The sequence below is a fragment of the Lipophrys pholis genome, assembly GCF_963383615.2.
Source record: "Lipophrys pholis genome assembly, chromosome: 12".
Taxonomy (NCBI): Eukaryota; Metazoa; Chordata; class Actinopteri; order Blenniiformes; family Blenniidae; genus Lipophrys; species Lipophrys pholis.
In genome coordinates this window covers 27,461,121-27,476,183 of record NC_137641.1, presented here as the reverse complement: position 1 = coordinate 27,476,183, position 15,063 = coordinate 27,461,121, and the positions used below count along the sequence as shown (strand labels likewise).

At 40.6% G+C, this 15,063-nt stretch overlaps 1 protein-coding gene across 7 annotated transcripts in view; it reads left to right on the top strand.

Moving 5' to 3' along the window:
- dab2ipb (DAB2 interacting protein b) overlaps positions 1-15,063 on the top strand; it is a 194,941-nt gene that overhangs the window by 62,271 nt on the left and 117,607 nt on the right. For 2 of the 7 annotated variants that reach the window (XM_080477501.1, XM_080477499.1), the window contains exon 1: positions 8,243-8,936. The exons of 4 other annotated variants lie outside the window; for them this stretch is intronic. In XM_080477501.1, coding sequence (XP_080333627.1) covers positions 8,663-8,936 — 274 coding nt within the window. In that variant the 5' untranslated portion in view covers positions 8,243-8,662. Of the gene's footprint in view, positions 1-8,222; positions 8,937-15,063 lie in introns of those variants that run through there. One more of the 7 variants, XM_080477498.1, reaches the window with a different exon arrangement.

The following is a 15,063-nucleotide window of genomic DNA, read 5'->3' as shown; positions in this document are numbered from 1 at the left end:
CGGTGGCCCCTATTCTCAGCAGTTTCTTTCTGGATTTGAAGTCAAGTTAATCCTGCATACCTGGCTGACAAGTAGCTGAATTGGAAAACATTCAACTATGGAGATAAATGCCAGATTCTATTAACATGTTTTGTACGATGGTTCCACTACCACTAAAACTCCATCTTTTCATCTTTTATACAGCTTTACCCTAACTCGGGGTGAAAGCAGCGTACATCCTGGACAAGTAGCCAGTTCTTTACTAGGAAAACACAGACGCTCACATTCATCACATAACCTTACATGCATATTTTTGGACTGTAGGAGGAAACTCACGCACGAAATGGGAAGACAGAAAGGCCCAACCCAGATTCAAAGCCGCCTCCATGTGGTGAGAGCGCGAACCACTACACCAACAAACATGATATTGCAGTGTATGTCTTATCATGTCACCAGCGTAACTCCAAAGTTTTCGGGATAGTTCAAGAATCGATAAACAACTGAGGATTACTTCTGTTCCTTTTCTCTAAATACACAATCTAAAGTGTCACACAACCTTTTCAATTTGACGCTTTGTATGTAGCTTCTTTTTACTACAAGTGTACTCCTATTCTGTCTCCCCTGAGTTACCATAACCACCCTTTCTTAAAATGATAATACTATTACATAATTACCTAGAATGGGTAACAGCAGTTTCTTGTGACTTTGCCTAATGGTGCCCACGAGTATGCATTTGTGAGCCATTTGTAGCACATTTGGTTTTGCGTTTGAGAACAACATTGTCAGAGGCCTTTTCGGTGCTCATCTCAAGTGGTTGCTTCATTAGCTAGATCCCTCTCATCTTCGCCTCTCTCCCTCGCTGCGTATTCGTGCTCTTTATTCCTTTAATCATGGCAAAAAAAAAGAAGAAAAAAAAAGAGTTCACCTCCCCTTCTCCTCCTCCTCTTCCCCCATCTTGCATATCTGTTTGTCTCTGGCCAGCAGTGTCACACAGACTCCTCTGTTCTCTTTCTGTCTCCAGTCTTGTATAATGAGTTCTGCTTGGTGGGACAGGACATTCTGCAATTTGGCCTTTACTCTGAGGCCAAGAGGGAGTGGGAGGCATGAATAAGAGGAGGAAGAAAAGGCTGCATAGATGGCACCCGTTCTGTCACTATAGCAGCAGAAGTACGAGTTGGTATGGTCGGACTCGGGCGTTCAAAGAGTAATCTATGTTGGCTTAGCTTTAATGGCCACAGAGAAGAGGTCACATTGTAATGAAGCATAATGGCTCTTTATTCCTCTTTGTTTATGGACAGGTCATTATACATTCAGGGCACCATGTGCCATCTCATGCAAAATTTATATTGTACATGCACAAATTCACTCATAGCTGCCATTTTAATACTAATTCAGGAGGGGTGGGGGGATGCCAACCGAACTGTTTGCCGTTATTGCAACACTGCTTGTTATTAAAGTCAGAGAAATGGTTGGAAAAATGAAGAGTGAAGTAAATAAGGTCAACAACATACATTTTTTTCAGATCAAGTAGATTAAGTGGGAGAGAAACCTTTTATTATGACTTTAAGTGGCTTGAAAAACAGGTTATTGTTCATATGATGTATCAAAATTCACTTTTGGGCATTAAGTACAAACTTTTATTAATCATAATATGTAACTAAATCATGCCTAATTTGTGAGCATTGGTGCAGAATCATGCAATTTATCCGGACTTATTTGTATGTATTTGTATAAGGTTTCAAAGAGTGTATGTTTGGGTTTTTTTCCTTCAGTATCACTTGAGATGGACAGAGATGAAGACGGATGTTGTGCTGGAATAGTTTACAATACAATATTTGTGCATGAAGTGCTGCTTGAGCAAGCATGTCATGAGTAGGTTGTTGGTCCAAATTCAGTCATCTTCTCTCCCGGTGCATTCAAGTCGGTATCGGAGGCACCGGATCCCGGCTGACTCTGGGCGAGCGAAGTCCCCAGCTTTCTAGTCTCCAGGGCAAATCAAGAGACAGAAAAAAAAACAACAGAATTCCATCACACATTTTCGAAGAAGAGAATCCAGACACAGACATTCTCTGTGTGTGTTAACCACTACACCACCGTGCAGGCACTGGGGAAAGAAAAATTATCAAGGCCCCTAAACCTTGAACAACTTAATCTCCCAAGTGACTCAGTTGGAGCAGAGTCCTGCTTGTGCTTTGAGTTGTACACGATCATGTTTTCCAGAAGGGGTCAGTGTTGATACAGGTTTGATCTGCCTCTTTCCACTGGCAGGATTCACTCACAAGGAGACACACAATCTCTCACAATCTTGTCACGTGTATCGTTCATGATCGGGATGATTCCATGAGGGAGTCAGCAATGATTGCATGATAAAACAAAAAGGACATGTGCAGCAATAGCGTGCAGTGATCTGTTGTTGATTGTTGAACTATAGTGAATTCTGCTAATCAGCAATCATTATGTAATGTATGTTAATCTTTTAAAATCATCTATAAGCTCTGCTTATTAGATTTATTTTTTCTTCAGAAATGTAAAACATAGTTTTGTACATTTTCACTGCATATTCCCATTGCTGACCTGTATAAGGTAAAGAGGCAGTAAAGGATGGCTCACTCTTCTCTCTGGCTGACAGCAGTTTGTTGCTGTTTACACCAAAAAGGACGTGACTTCATTCTATGTAATAAAGTCAAGTTGTCTTTTAGAGGGTAAGCTATGATCAGCCCAAGGAGACTCGAGCAGGAGCAACTATCAATTTTAGCTTATCCGCTGCTTGTAATCCATACTAATGTGTTTTGCCATTTCCAGATGAATACGACTCTCAGTCCTTGAATCTTTACGGTTTCTCAGCACACGCTGGTTTTTCTCTATTATTCCCGAGTCGTCTAAATCCCCGTGACTGTCTGAGGGTTTGCTTTTTTTTTTTGTTGTTGTTTTTTTGCTCTAATGGCTGGCAATATTTTTGGTGTAATAGCCAGTGTGTGTCGCTTTCTGTGTGAAACCCACCATTCACAGGGAGACAATGGAGTGAGCTGTGTTAGGAATCAATGCATCTCTCTTTTGTTTGCCCTGAAAGTGGAATTAGCTCCATTTTCAGAGCAGCCTTGTTTTAGAGTATAAAGGTTCTGTAATTGACTTTTTCAGGGACTTTTTTTTTTTTTTTTTGGACTATATCTGCAATCCCCTGCCGAGTCTGTTATCTCTATTCGCTATTGTTTAGGGGTCCATATGCATTCTGTGGCGTACTCATGTGTGTAATTAATGTGGAAGTGGGAAATCAATGGAATTCACATGTATATACAGTGTTTTGAACTTAAATGAACAAAATCTCATTCAAATTGTTCCTGATCTGCTGTCATACTGCTGCCGTTTACACTCAATATGCATCACAAACTCAAAGTAGTTCTGGTTTTAGTCTTTGTTATTGCAATGCTTTTAAGTTTCAAACTGGTCTGACTTGTGCTTTTCGTTTCTTTTTCTATGTTTCTTTGCCAATCGGACCTGATCCATACCTTCTGTTGAACAGGTAAGACTATTTTTACTTGTGATTATTGTTCCAAATGTCTTTTGTAGACACAAAGCACTTTTTCACACGGTTATATCAACGGCTCTCTTAACGTATTAGGAAATGTAATTATTTGGTCTCATATTAAACCCCTCCGTGATAATTTAGTTAACTAGAAAACAGTATTTCAAAGGCAACCACCATTTCCTCCATGTTTGGCTCCTGCTTGATGACTTCTTTTGTTGTACTTAATGTCCTGCACAGATGAACACAGTCGTCTAAATGGATTCATCATGATGGGTTTATATTCAAGTCATTAGTCATATCCATCTGCAACAGTTTTTTCCAGGTATTTTTCTCTCTCCTGTTTCCAAATTATCAATTCAGTTGGCTGAGTCACTGAGAGGGAAGCAATTAAATAGCTATTAGAAATGCCTGATTTTGGGTGAAATGCTGTCATGCAGAATAAAGAAACTGTAAATCAGAGTTACACATTGTCAGACCTAATGAATAATTCTGACATTATTTGGAATTTGTGTTATTCCAAGCAAAAATACTTAATCCTATGCTTTGGTGTTTTGTTGGATTTTTCTTTTCTTGTCTGAAAAGGGTAAAAGAATAATTAAATCCTTAACGAGCTGTCTTCAAAATACAAAGGAAAAAGCTATTACCACTTCAGAATGTGTTAAATGTACGTCAGTGGAAGGCAAACTGACAATAAGGAACGAAACCTATAGTTTCGATCTCTGATATGTGAGTACAACTACACTTATTGCTAATGCTTTTATTTAGTAATCACAATATGAAGATGCATTCCTATAAGGCCTTGTCTCATTGCAATTAGTTTTCTAAAATAAATGATTACTTTTATTAAACGTTGCTTCAGCATTGGCAAAATATTGTATCGCCATTGTACAGCAACTCATTTGCTATACCACTAAACTCCTGTTTCCAAGAGGAAGATCGTCAGCTCAAAAATCCTGTACTAGGTCACTCCTTTAGAAAAGAGTTTAGTGAGAGGGTAACAAGAGTGTCCTACATTCGATCAGTTTGGTTACTATATAACTACACTCCTGTTTACTGGAGGAGGGGCTCCACATGATTCCTATACTGAATAAGTCTTTCTGTAAACAGGAGTTTAGTGATATAATAACAATGCTGATATGAATTGGAAATGATCTGTTGCTGTATAGTTTAACTCTTGTCTATAGGAGGAGAAGCCCCTCATACATCCTGAACTAAGCTCCCATTTACATGACAATGTTTTATTTATTGATTCATTTTTGTGTTTTGGAGCTCGGCGCTCCTGAAAGTTTTTTTAAAATGGCTCCCAAGGTGGAACTTTTTGAAAATGCTCCGACTCTGTCTGCGGGGGAAAACACCATCAGGTAGCTGTTAGCTTTTTATATTTAAGACCAACCTGGACATCTTTGGTTTCAGGTGAGTTTTATAGCATCAATCTATTTCTTTGTTCTGATGCTTACAGTTGGTTAGTAGAGCATCTTCCTCCAACATACTGATGCGACTCCAGCTGGTAGTTTAGCTATGTATACAGTCATTTAACAAGTGACAAAAAATACAATAGTTACTTTCGCAACTTTAAAAAAGAAAATGTACAGTAATTCCCTTAAGCACAACTTATAAGTGTAAACTAATAAAACATTTTTTAACTGATTTGGTTCTATATGGGCATTCCAGCTGGCATACACATTAAAGAGTTATAGGTTTGGTTTTTCTTACCATTTACTGATGTCTTTGTCACTGAACCAGACAAAATCTGCTGAAACTCTCCATGACCCCGATTCCCTGGTCTGCCTTGTCTATAACCCTGGATCCTATCAAACAAGAACTCATTGTACCTCACTGCTCCCACAGTGGCTGTTATACACAGACTGGGCAAATTAATGCACTTCAAAATTCAAGAAGAAAATGGAGCAATACTTCTCTCATTTGTGTGTGTTATTAACACTCGACGTGATCTATGAATGCAGCTTGAGGTCTTTCTTTTTCTGTGACGCTACAAGCGTGGTTGCAGAGTCTAGACACGGTGCTCTCTTTATGAGGGTTTGAAAACATGTACAACACTGTCTTCAGAGTGTTTCACGAGCCCAGCAGCAGCAGCGTGGAGCCTGAAGGCTTCACATTCCCCCCCGCACCCCAGCACGAGGCCCCGGCTCGATGTTGACTGATGTGCACCGACTAATGGTCCCGCTAAATACTCTCTGTGGGACCGGTGGGAACAGTCAGGCCCATGTTAGAGGCATACAGAGACGTACACAAACCGCTATATTGTGTTGCTGCGGGTTTATGGGCCGAGGTAGCGACGAGAAACTTCTCGCAGCGTGTGGCGTTATGATCCCCACTGCTCTCACTAGCGGCGAGCGGCATCACAGTGAACAATCGAGACGCCGCCGAAAGGAAAATGTAATGCAGAAGGTGAGCGTGAGAGAGTGGGAGAGGAACGCTTTGATTAGCTACAATCAACAGATAAACTCATTCAGCTTGGGAAAACAGTGGGGGATGTTGATTACAACAAGGTTGAGATTTGAGTGGAGGTTTTTATTTTTTGTCGCCCTCTCGGTGCTGTTGTTTCTGCTCATGCATATTTATGACAGTTTTTATGTTTCTGTTGTTGCATGTACATTTGTATTTGGTGCTTTTTGTGGCCTTTTCCGTGCTTTTACAATATGTCGCTGAGGTTCATGTGGTGAGCTGCTTTAATGTGGTTTATGGCTGCATTTTGTCGTCGTCAGCGCGGGGGAGTGTGATTTGGAGATTTTATTATCTTTATTAGTTTTAATTTGTGTGAAAATGCAAAGGCAAACATAGATATTGTGCAACATGGAAATGTAAATACTTTTATTTTGAACCAACCGCCTACAAATGAGGATAATAAAGTAAAACAGCAGGGTTGCACTGATACCAGTGTGGGGTATCAGGGCTGATCCACTACTCATCTGACATCATCCTCTTAGCAGAGGAGCTAATCAGTGAAGGAGGAGCAATGTCAGCTGTGTTGAGGTTTTTTTTTTTTTTTAACCAAATCAACAACAGCAGCAAAAGTGAAGCTGGCTACAAATGATACACTACATTTGTGCTGATTGGCAATCTGATTGTGTCTCTGTGGACAGAGAAGGATTGCCTATTTATTTATTTTTGTTTTCCCTTAGCAGTGCGACTATTCAATGCTAAGTGTTGCTAAGTGGTGTTCTGGTTTTAGGTTGGAGTTATGAAAAATGGCCTGTTGCCTCTCTGATGGCATGAAGCATTGAGATTCCACAAGGACAAATAGATGGTGATACCATGTAACTAAACGATATCAAACATGAGGATTTTACAGCAATTAAATCTGAATTTTTGAAAATCAAAAACAAACAAAAAACGGCAACTCTCTTTTTAGATCATGGAGAGATTCAGGCCGTGTAATCTGCAATCCGTAGGACATTCCTGATCATTCCCAATAATGGAGACAAACCTGCTAAATGGATGGTGTGTGTTATTTTCTATCAGCTTCCATGTGTGTGTGTGTGTTTGTTCAATATCCAGTTTCTGCCTGTTTTTAAATGCACACGTCTTTAGTAGATCAGGGCTTAGTGAAAATAGAGATCCTGGTAATTTCTTAGTTAAGTTAATATATTATAAAGGGCATACAAACTGTATTTAATAAAATCTGCTGCTTTTAAACTGTATGTATGCAGCCCTAAGTGTCACACCTTTAAATACATAACATTACAGTCATGCCCTTATTCAAACATCTGACATCTGCCATTCCCTCATCGCTACTGAAGTGTGCCGTGTCGTCATCCTGAGATCTAAAGAGCTCTCTGCGGGGCTCAAAAAAAGGAGGCAGTGGAAGCCTGGGAGTCTGTCGGAGGATTTCAAAATATCTCAAAATGATTTTAAATGAATCATTCCACCACTCGGAAAAAGCATCTCCAAGTGACACAGATTTCAAACGACTGCCAATTTGTCCAGGACCGGCCCAGCAAATTTAGCCTGGAAGCAGAGCTTTTGATGTTTCCATCTGTGCAAATAAGGTTCTGGTTCTCATAGCCTCCCGGTAGAAATAGGACACGGCGGCATCGGGATTGAAAACAAGAATCAAGAAATTGATTAGGATGGCAAGAGTGGTCATTTTCTATTAACTTATTGAAGTTTCGAGTTATGTTTGAAACCAAGAGTCAGAATCAGAAGCCTGGCTGTACTGACTCCATGCTCCCCAATGGCTTTCCATTATGTGCCATTATATTTACTCATGGACTATGGTCAGCCTGCCTGACCCTCGTCTTTACGGCACCACGATTGGTTGTGCTAAACTCTTTACAGCCTATTTACATCTGCTTCTGATAGGCTGTCACTCCCAGCCATGCCTTTCTTGCCCTGGGAGGCAAATTAAAGTGGCTGGTTTGTAAAACCTGGAACGTGAGTGGGGGCGACCGGATCAGGAGCCACTGGAACTAAAACTCCCCCTTGGTGTAAACTTTTTTTTTGTTGTTTTTTTTATGAGTCTGGCCTGTGTACTGCACCACATGTTTTCTTATCTGGAAGCGTGAGGTAAGATTGCTGTGGTTGATGGAGGCAAGTGAAGCGTGCCGTCATCTGCTTGCTGCCTTGTTAACTCCATTCCGCAGAAGAGCTTCTCTACACGTGTTTTCAAGGCATTCCAAAGTTTTCTCCTGTTGTTCCCAGCCACATAGCATGCTCTTGCTCCCCCCACCTTGTTCTTTCACACACACACACTCTCACACACACATACACACACACACAGGAGAGGGAGATAGTGATTGAGCTTGTGCATGTCTGTGTTAGAAGAGACTTACTCTACCTGCTTTATGAAAGTGAGACATCAGCTTTATGATTGTGTATAAAATTCCTTTGGTGCACTCTTGCACTGGGAACAGAGAGCGCTTTCCTGTCATTCAGGATACACACTCACACAGTATTCCGGACATCGTGCCTCTGGGACCTCACTGTGGGAAACTTTCAAGGGGGAGTGTTTAGAGCCGGAGCAGCAGCCTGAGCTTGTGGGACAGGACATGAGTATTGAGCAGAAGTGGATGTTTGATGTTTTAATCTTCCCCCTCTCTCTTCTCTTCTCGCTCTCTCGAATGGGAAATGGTTTCACTGCGAAGTGGATTTAAACCTGATACAACTCTATGAGGTCTTTAACTCAAGTAGACGCGCATGTCAGCAAGTGGACTCTCAAGCGAAGTTTGCGATAAAGAGAGCGGGACTCCAAAAACTTTGCCTGCCGTTTATCTTTACAACTTCAAGAGGACTTGTGTTGCGGATATCTTTCTTGCTGGTGGGCTTCTGAGCAAGGGGATCATCACCATGGCTGGGATTTCTAGGAAAGGATCTGGAAGACCATCCTACTATTACAGATTCCTGGGCAAATCCCGACTGCAGCGTCAGCGAAGCCGGTCCCGCAGCCGCACAAGGCCGTCAGCCAACAGGGGTAATAAATACTACTTGTGTTAGGAGGGGGAAAAACAAAAAGCAACCATGCAGCAGTTTTAGCCTCGTATACACAACGGGATGCAAGTAACAGCCTGGTAACATTGTTTTCTGTTTGGATAGAACTCACATGACGTTGCTCAGTGGAAAGTCGGTAATCATTTTTGACAGCATGTTTCTGATTACAAACTCTGTGTTTGTGGTGGTGTTTTCTGCAAGCAGATAACTTCCTCTGAATGGACAACATGTCATTAAAAAAGAGACCGTTCACCCCTTCTGAGGTGTATTTCTGCTTTCTGCGTGGCTCACACCACAACCACGCTTTCAGTTAAACTGTTTCCACCAGCTCTTGGCAACCGTTCATTGTTTGAGATGTTTTTTTTTTTGCCCCCGTTGTCTAAAGAAAGGTGGGATGACAGTTTGGCGTCACTATTAACAATGTGATGCTACTCTCACATTTCACCATCAGCATTTGACGGGTCACAGTTCAGTGTTAACTTGCCGGGTCCTCGTATGGGCACTTTGCCTGAAAATATTTTGGTGCTTTTGTTTTTCTATACGTGTGAACATTTCTCTCTCTCTCTCTCTTTTTTTTTTTTTTTTTGTCGGGACCGTGACCCAGAGCAACGTGTTTGTTCACTTTGTGGCTTTTCAGTACTTACAGCTGGCAGCAGTGTTTGAACTGCAAGGTTATAGTGATAAGTCTGCCCCCAAGGCTTTGCTGAAGTTACTTGAATTGAGAGAAACGCAGGATCTCTGAAATCTTCTGCCTATTGATTTTTTTATTTTTTTTCCAAGGGAGCTGCTGTAACTTGCCAACCAGGATATTAAGCAGAAAGCTGTTGCCTATCAGTTGCTCTGCTGTGGTCATGTTGCAAACTTTCTCCTGACAAATAGTTTCGGCAAAAAACATCCAAGTTCTTTCACTTTTGCTGAGTCTGAAGCTCGTTTGTTTGACAATTGTTTCCGAACTTATACCACGGCTATGCGTCGTTAGGATTTCTATAGTCAGAGCCAGACAAAGCCAGACCCGGTGGTGAAAGAGACCAAAACAATGTGTAGGTGCCCGGTTGGTATGTCTTCACACAAGCTGATGAAAGAGGCACTTTGAAGTCTCCCCTCTGTATCATTCGCTTCTTTAAAGAGCACACACAGACGCGCACACACACACACACATTTGGACGCACATGAATTAAGTACAAAGACACAGACAAACACACTCTGCCTTGATCTTTGTGGCTAAGTGCAAGCTGCACTCACAAAAACTTTAACACACCGACTGCACATTATCACAGTAGCACACAGGCGAGGAAGGACAGCTCGCGCCCAGATGAAGGAGAATACCACAAGCAGCTCTCAAGAGCAATAAGCTTTTTGATTTTTGCAGTAGCACAGATGAAGTAGGTTAAAGTAGTTGTCTAACTGTGTGCCGTTCCATATTAACGCGTTTGGAGATGTGTCACACATTACACTGGCGTTCACACATGATGTCAACCAAATATCTGATTAGCAGTATATCAGCCTGCATTTTTGTGTGGACTAAAGTGTGCTAAGAGTAATATTTAAAGGCCTTTGAAAAAGTTAACTGTTTTCTTGCATGTTTTAGTGGTCAGAGACCTATTTAGATGCTGTTTTGAAACTGTATTTTGTTTGACTTTAGAAACTTCTACCCTTTCCTAACCCTTTATAGGAGTCCTCTAGTTTTATAAAAGCGCATTTAAACATTTTAGGAAAAAAAAAAAAGATATCTAAGGCCATTAGAACATAATAGATTAAATTTTGAAGCGTAAACTTCACCAAAATATCTACTTTTTCATAAGATATAACTACAACAAAATAATGCTATGGATTTATTTGAAGATTTTTGTTAAGCGTTATTGAGTTCTAATGTCCAAGTCAAAAACATTACAGTTTTATCACTTGTGAGATTTTGTTTTGTATTTACCATGTTTGCAAGTTTTAAAGAACATAAGTGATACTCAGTCAAAGTAAAGCAGCAGAACACATGTTTCCTGTGATCATGGAAAGTTTAAAGCAGAAGTGTAATGTGACATAATTTTTCTCAAAACACAGAGTCCACTGTATTCAGTGATTGTCAGTATTGTTGCTTTGAACTATTGTGACGAAATGAGGAAGTTCACTTGCCTTCATCTTTTGCCTTCATATTGACCGTGAATCACATTACCAACAAGCCAGCTTCATCACTCAGCTCATTGGTCCTCCTGACCTCTGCAGGGCTGCAGATTGTCTTTCAGCTTGCTGGTTTTGTGTTTGGACCCGTGGCTTCAGTGATTTGGTTCAATCTGAATTTTCTCACGAGCCGCAGCAGGAAGCTGTTTGCACCCACTTTATCTGTCAAGCACCGAACAGCACATGCACAATGTTAACTATCTTGTAAACATGGTGCAGCTTTTAGCAAAGAACAATGCTTGCAGCTTTACCCAAGTGTTGCCAGATAGCCAATACATTATATCACAGTGTTGCTATTGCTGATACAGACCATCCTGATGTGTAAATAAACATACATTTTGGTTTGGAAGCTTCTCTGAAAATATGTCATTGTTCTTTTGAACAATAGTCAAGTAAAAATGTGCTGTTTTAGCTGCAAATGTGGGCATAAATACCCTTATGATAGTGAAATCAGAAGTATTTTACTCCTATACTTGGGTTATCTAAGGTTTCCTAACTGCGTGAATCTGTAAACGAGATATCTCCGGTGTATCAACAACGCTGTATGCTGAAATGTGATTTACTTGAATGTTTGCAAAAATGTAGCTACTTTCGATCATGCCACTTAAGTCCAGATCAATCCCCTCCAGGATTCTCGCGTTTCCCAGGAAAGTGACTGCATTGCCTTATAGTATATCAGTGTTTCGATATGTGATTGCATTCCCATCCAATGTATTCTCTAACTCGTTGGAATAAGATTTGTGAGGAGAAAACTTCTTTCCAGTAAACACTTCAGTTTGCCTGCAGCAAAACAATATGATATTACTGAAATGTGTCTCCTATGAGAGGCCTGGCAGCCTAAGAGAAGAAGGAAAAAAAAAAAGCATAAAAGAGTGTTATTGTTCACGGTGTATTCATCAACAGATGCGTGAGTTTATCTGTAGGAAGTTACTGTGGCCCCCTTTTGACGGACACACTGTTACTGGTCCGGATCACATGGCGGTTGAGTGAGCTCATATGTTATTGTTTTCCCTGCATGTGTCTGTGCATTGTTATCGGTGAATGGAAAATCTTATATCAGCTGGGTTCACCCCCGCATCACTCTGGATCTGTTTCCTCTTCTTTGCCAGCGTTGCTGACATTTACATACAAAACCGACGCTTATCTCGGATGAAGAATAGCCAAGAGACAGGCAGAGAAAAAGGGAGACACATTGTCTGATCAGGCTTGTTATGCTGCGCTGCGAAACTCTTGACGCAATCAAGAACTTGGGTCTCAACTGTTGTGTGATTGGAGCTCTGTCATCAGAAATCATCTCTTTTTGTGTTGCAAAAAGTAAGAATATGCAACATTTCCCCCTAAAATGATAATAAAAATGGCACTACGATCATTTCCACTTTGTGGATTTTCACTACGCGACACCTGAAATAAGTGACGGATTTGCTTCCAGGAGCTTGTTGAGCTCATCATCACTGCAGAGGTCCATTTCTTTTTTTTTTTAGGTGACAGAGGACCGGTATGGCCTTTCCTTTGTCCTGGTCAGTGTTTCCAGCCAGTTCAAGAAACTCAAATATCAAGACACTTCACCGGAACTTTGGCACCGATCCGTTCCACATAGTTACTCAACCTCAACCTGCTGCAGACACTGCCTGATAACGTTGTGAAAGCACAGCAAGAGAGAAATCGCTGGGCACTGTGATATGAAATGAGTCAAACTTCCAGTTATGTCCAGACGTTTGTCAGTTTCTTTCCTCCGAGAAAGTACAAAGGGTCTTTGAGTGTCGAGGCATGACCATATAATAGACTTTCATATCGGGTTTGCTCTATAGTACTCCTCTGTAGCCACCACTATGGAACATGGATTCCATTGGCTGGTTTCTGTGCCGATTGCAAAAATCCATTATGATTTGTGGGCGGCTGTGGTTCAGGTCATAGAGCAGGTCATCTTTCAATAACAAGGCTGGTGGCTTAATTCTAAAACACAAAGTGACTTTGGGCGATGTGAATCAATGTGTCTAGCCACACATTATTACTATTTGGTCATTCATTTAGCAAAACTGCCACTGGAGAACATTGCAGTGGGGCCTCGCTCACAGGTGTAGTATTATACCTGAATGACAAAGTGTTGCATTTGAATCTAACTGATTGTTTAAGGCACTTTGAGATTGATGATGTGGTACAATGTTGGCTTTATAATTGAAGTCAACTGTCATTTAGAAGATCTTAAGCTTAATTTTATGCTAAATATTTTCTTGCATTTCAGGATGAGCCCCCCCCAACAGTATAGACCACAATGGGCCACCCCAAAACCATCCTCTACACTCAAATCTAACCAGCTATTCAGAGCTGTATTGGTAATAAAAAGCTTAAATCTCCATGTTAGTTTTAAATTTGAAATCTGCAAACTTGATAACTTTGCAATTTCTTTTCAGAGAAGTTTCGTGTTGACGCCAAGTTTTAAAAACGATGTACGTTTACACAGAAACGGCAGAAATGCTGTTGTTTTCACATAGAGCCCCTAGTAGGTGCTCTTGTTTGTTGTTTTTTTTATAATGAAACCGTATAACAAACTTGTATTTGCCCCAGTTTCCACGGACAATAATTCGGAGTGTTTTCAAAAAGTTCCACCTTGGGAGCTGTTTTCAAATGATAGTGTTTTCAGTGGCTCCAAGCACCGTTGTTGTGTAAACTATGAATACTCTAATTACTATTTGTTATACTGTAGATCTTGCTTTATTAGCTATTGTTGCCGATACTCGGCAATGTCACAAACTGTTGCTTAAAACTTTAAAGAACTTTGCATTGAAAAGTTTTCTCACAAGTAAGTCAGGGAAACTTTTCTGTCTCCTTGGAGAGAAACATATTGGAGGAAAATGAGGTCTCTGAGAAGGCAGATGGTATTATCAAACATAATATTCGGTCTTTTATTTCTTGTTACGTCTTGTTAGGCAGATTCCCCAATCTGCTGAATTAAACACTCTTTGCTCACCACCGCACCGTTCAGATAGTTATCACGTATCAAACTTTACGTTTACGGTACAAAGTGTGGTACATTACACTGCCTGGTGAAGATGTTTATCGACAATTTGTGGGATTTTCTTTCCTCTTCTAGTTTTATCATCCAAATCTGCAGGTTATTCAGTTGCAGGAGAAAAATAAATAAATAAAAAAATTCTGCCTTTGAACCCAGTCTGTTCTCGCAGACTTGTAGTTTCACTTGACAGCTTCTAAAATGTCATCTAAACACCACCTGGCAACTGTGCTACCCCATGACATGTTGCCTCGCCGTCCTTCAAGATGACATTTAGGAAAAGAGGAAAGAACGAATCATGCTTTTTTTGATCCCCTTGGGAAAATTGCTTTTTGAATTTTACCCATCATGTTTAAAGATAACTTTAATTACACAACTTGTAGTAGCCAAGTCCAAGGGTCATTGGCACCACTGTCACATTATTTCTTGGGGAAGAAAAAACAACCCTTCACATCGAAAAAGATCCACACACCAGTTGATGGATGACAATTTTCTTTGTATATAGGCTTCAATAACATCAATCTTCAACAGTTTTAGATCCAATCCACACAGAGACGTGAAATGTGTTGGTGCTACAGACAGTGCTGAGCCCGTGATGCCCTTTTCCAACATATTTTCACCTGGTGTTGTTATTTCTTGGTTTTATAACCCGATGTGACCCAAAGCGGTTGTATCCATCCACACAAATGGCAAATGACTCTGGATTGCATGACCATCTGAAGAGGTGAGCACTCCCGCCTTACAACAAGAAGATCTTATTGCATAGAATTATATGTTTTTGCCCTGTTCACGTCAGAGAAAAGTGTTTTTTTAGGTTAATTGGTGAAGCTAAATAGTATTCTATAGCTCTGCCATGTTCCCTGCAATCAAACCATTTTTGTCTAAATACATTGTCTTAAGATTAATGTATGAAAGAACTGACCTTGCT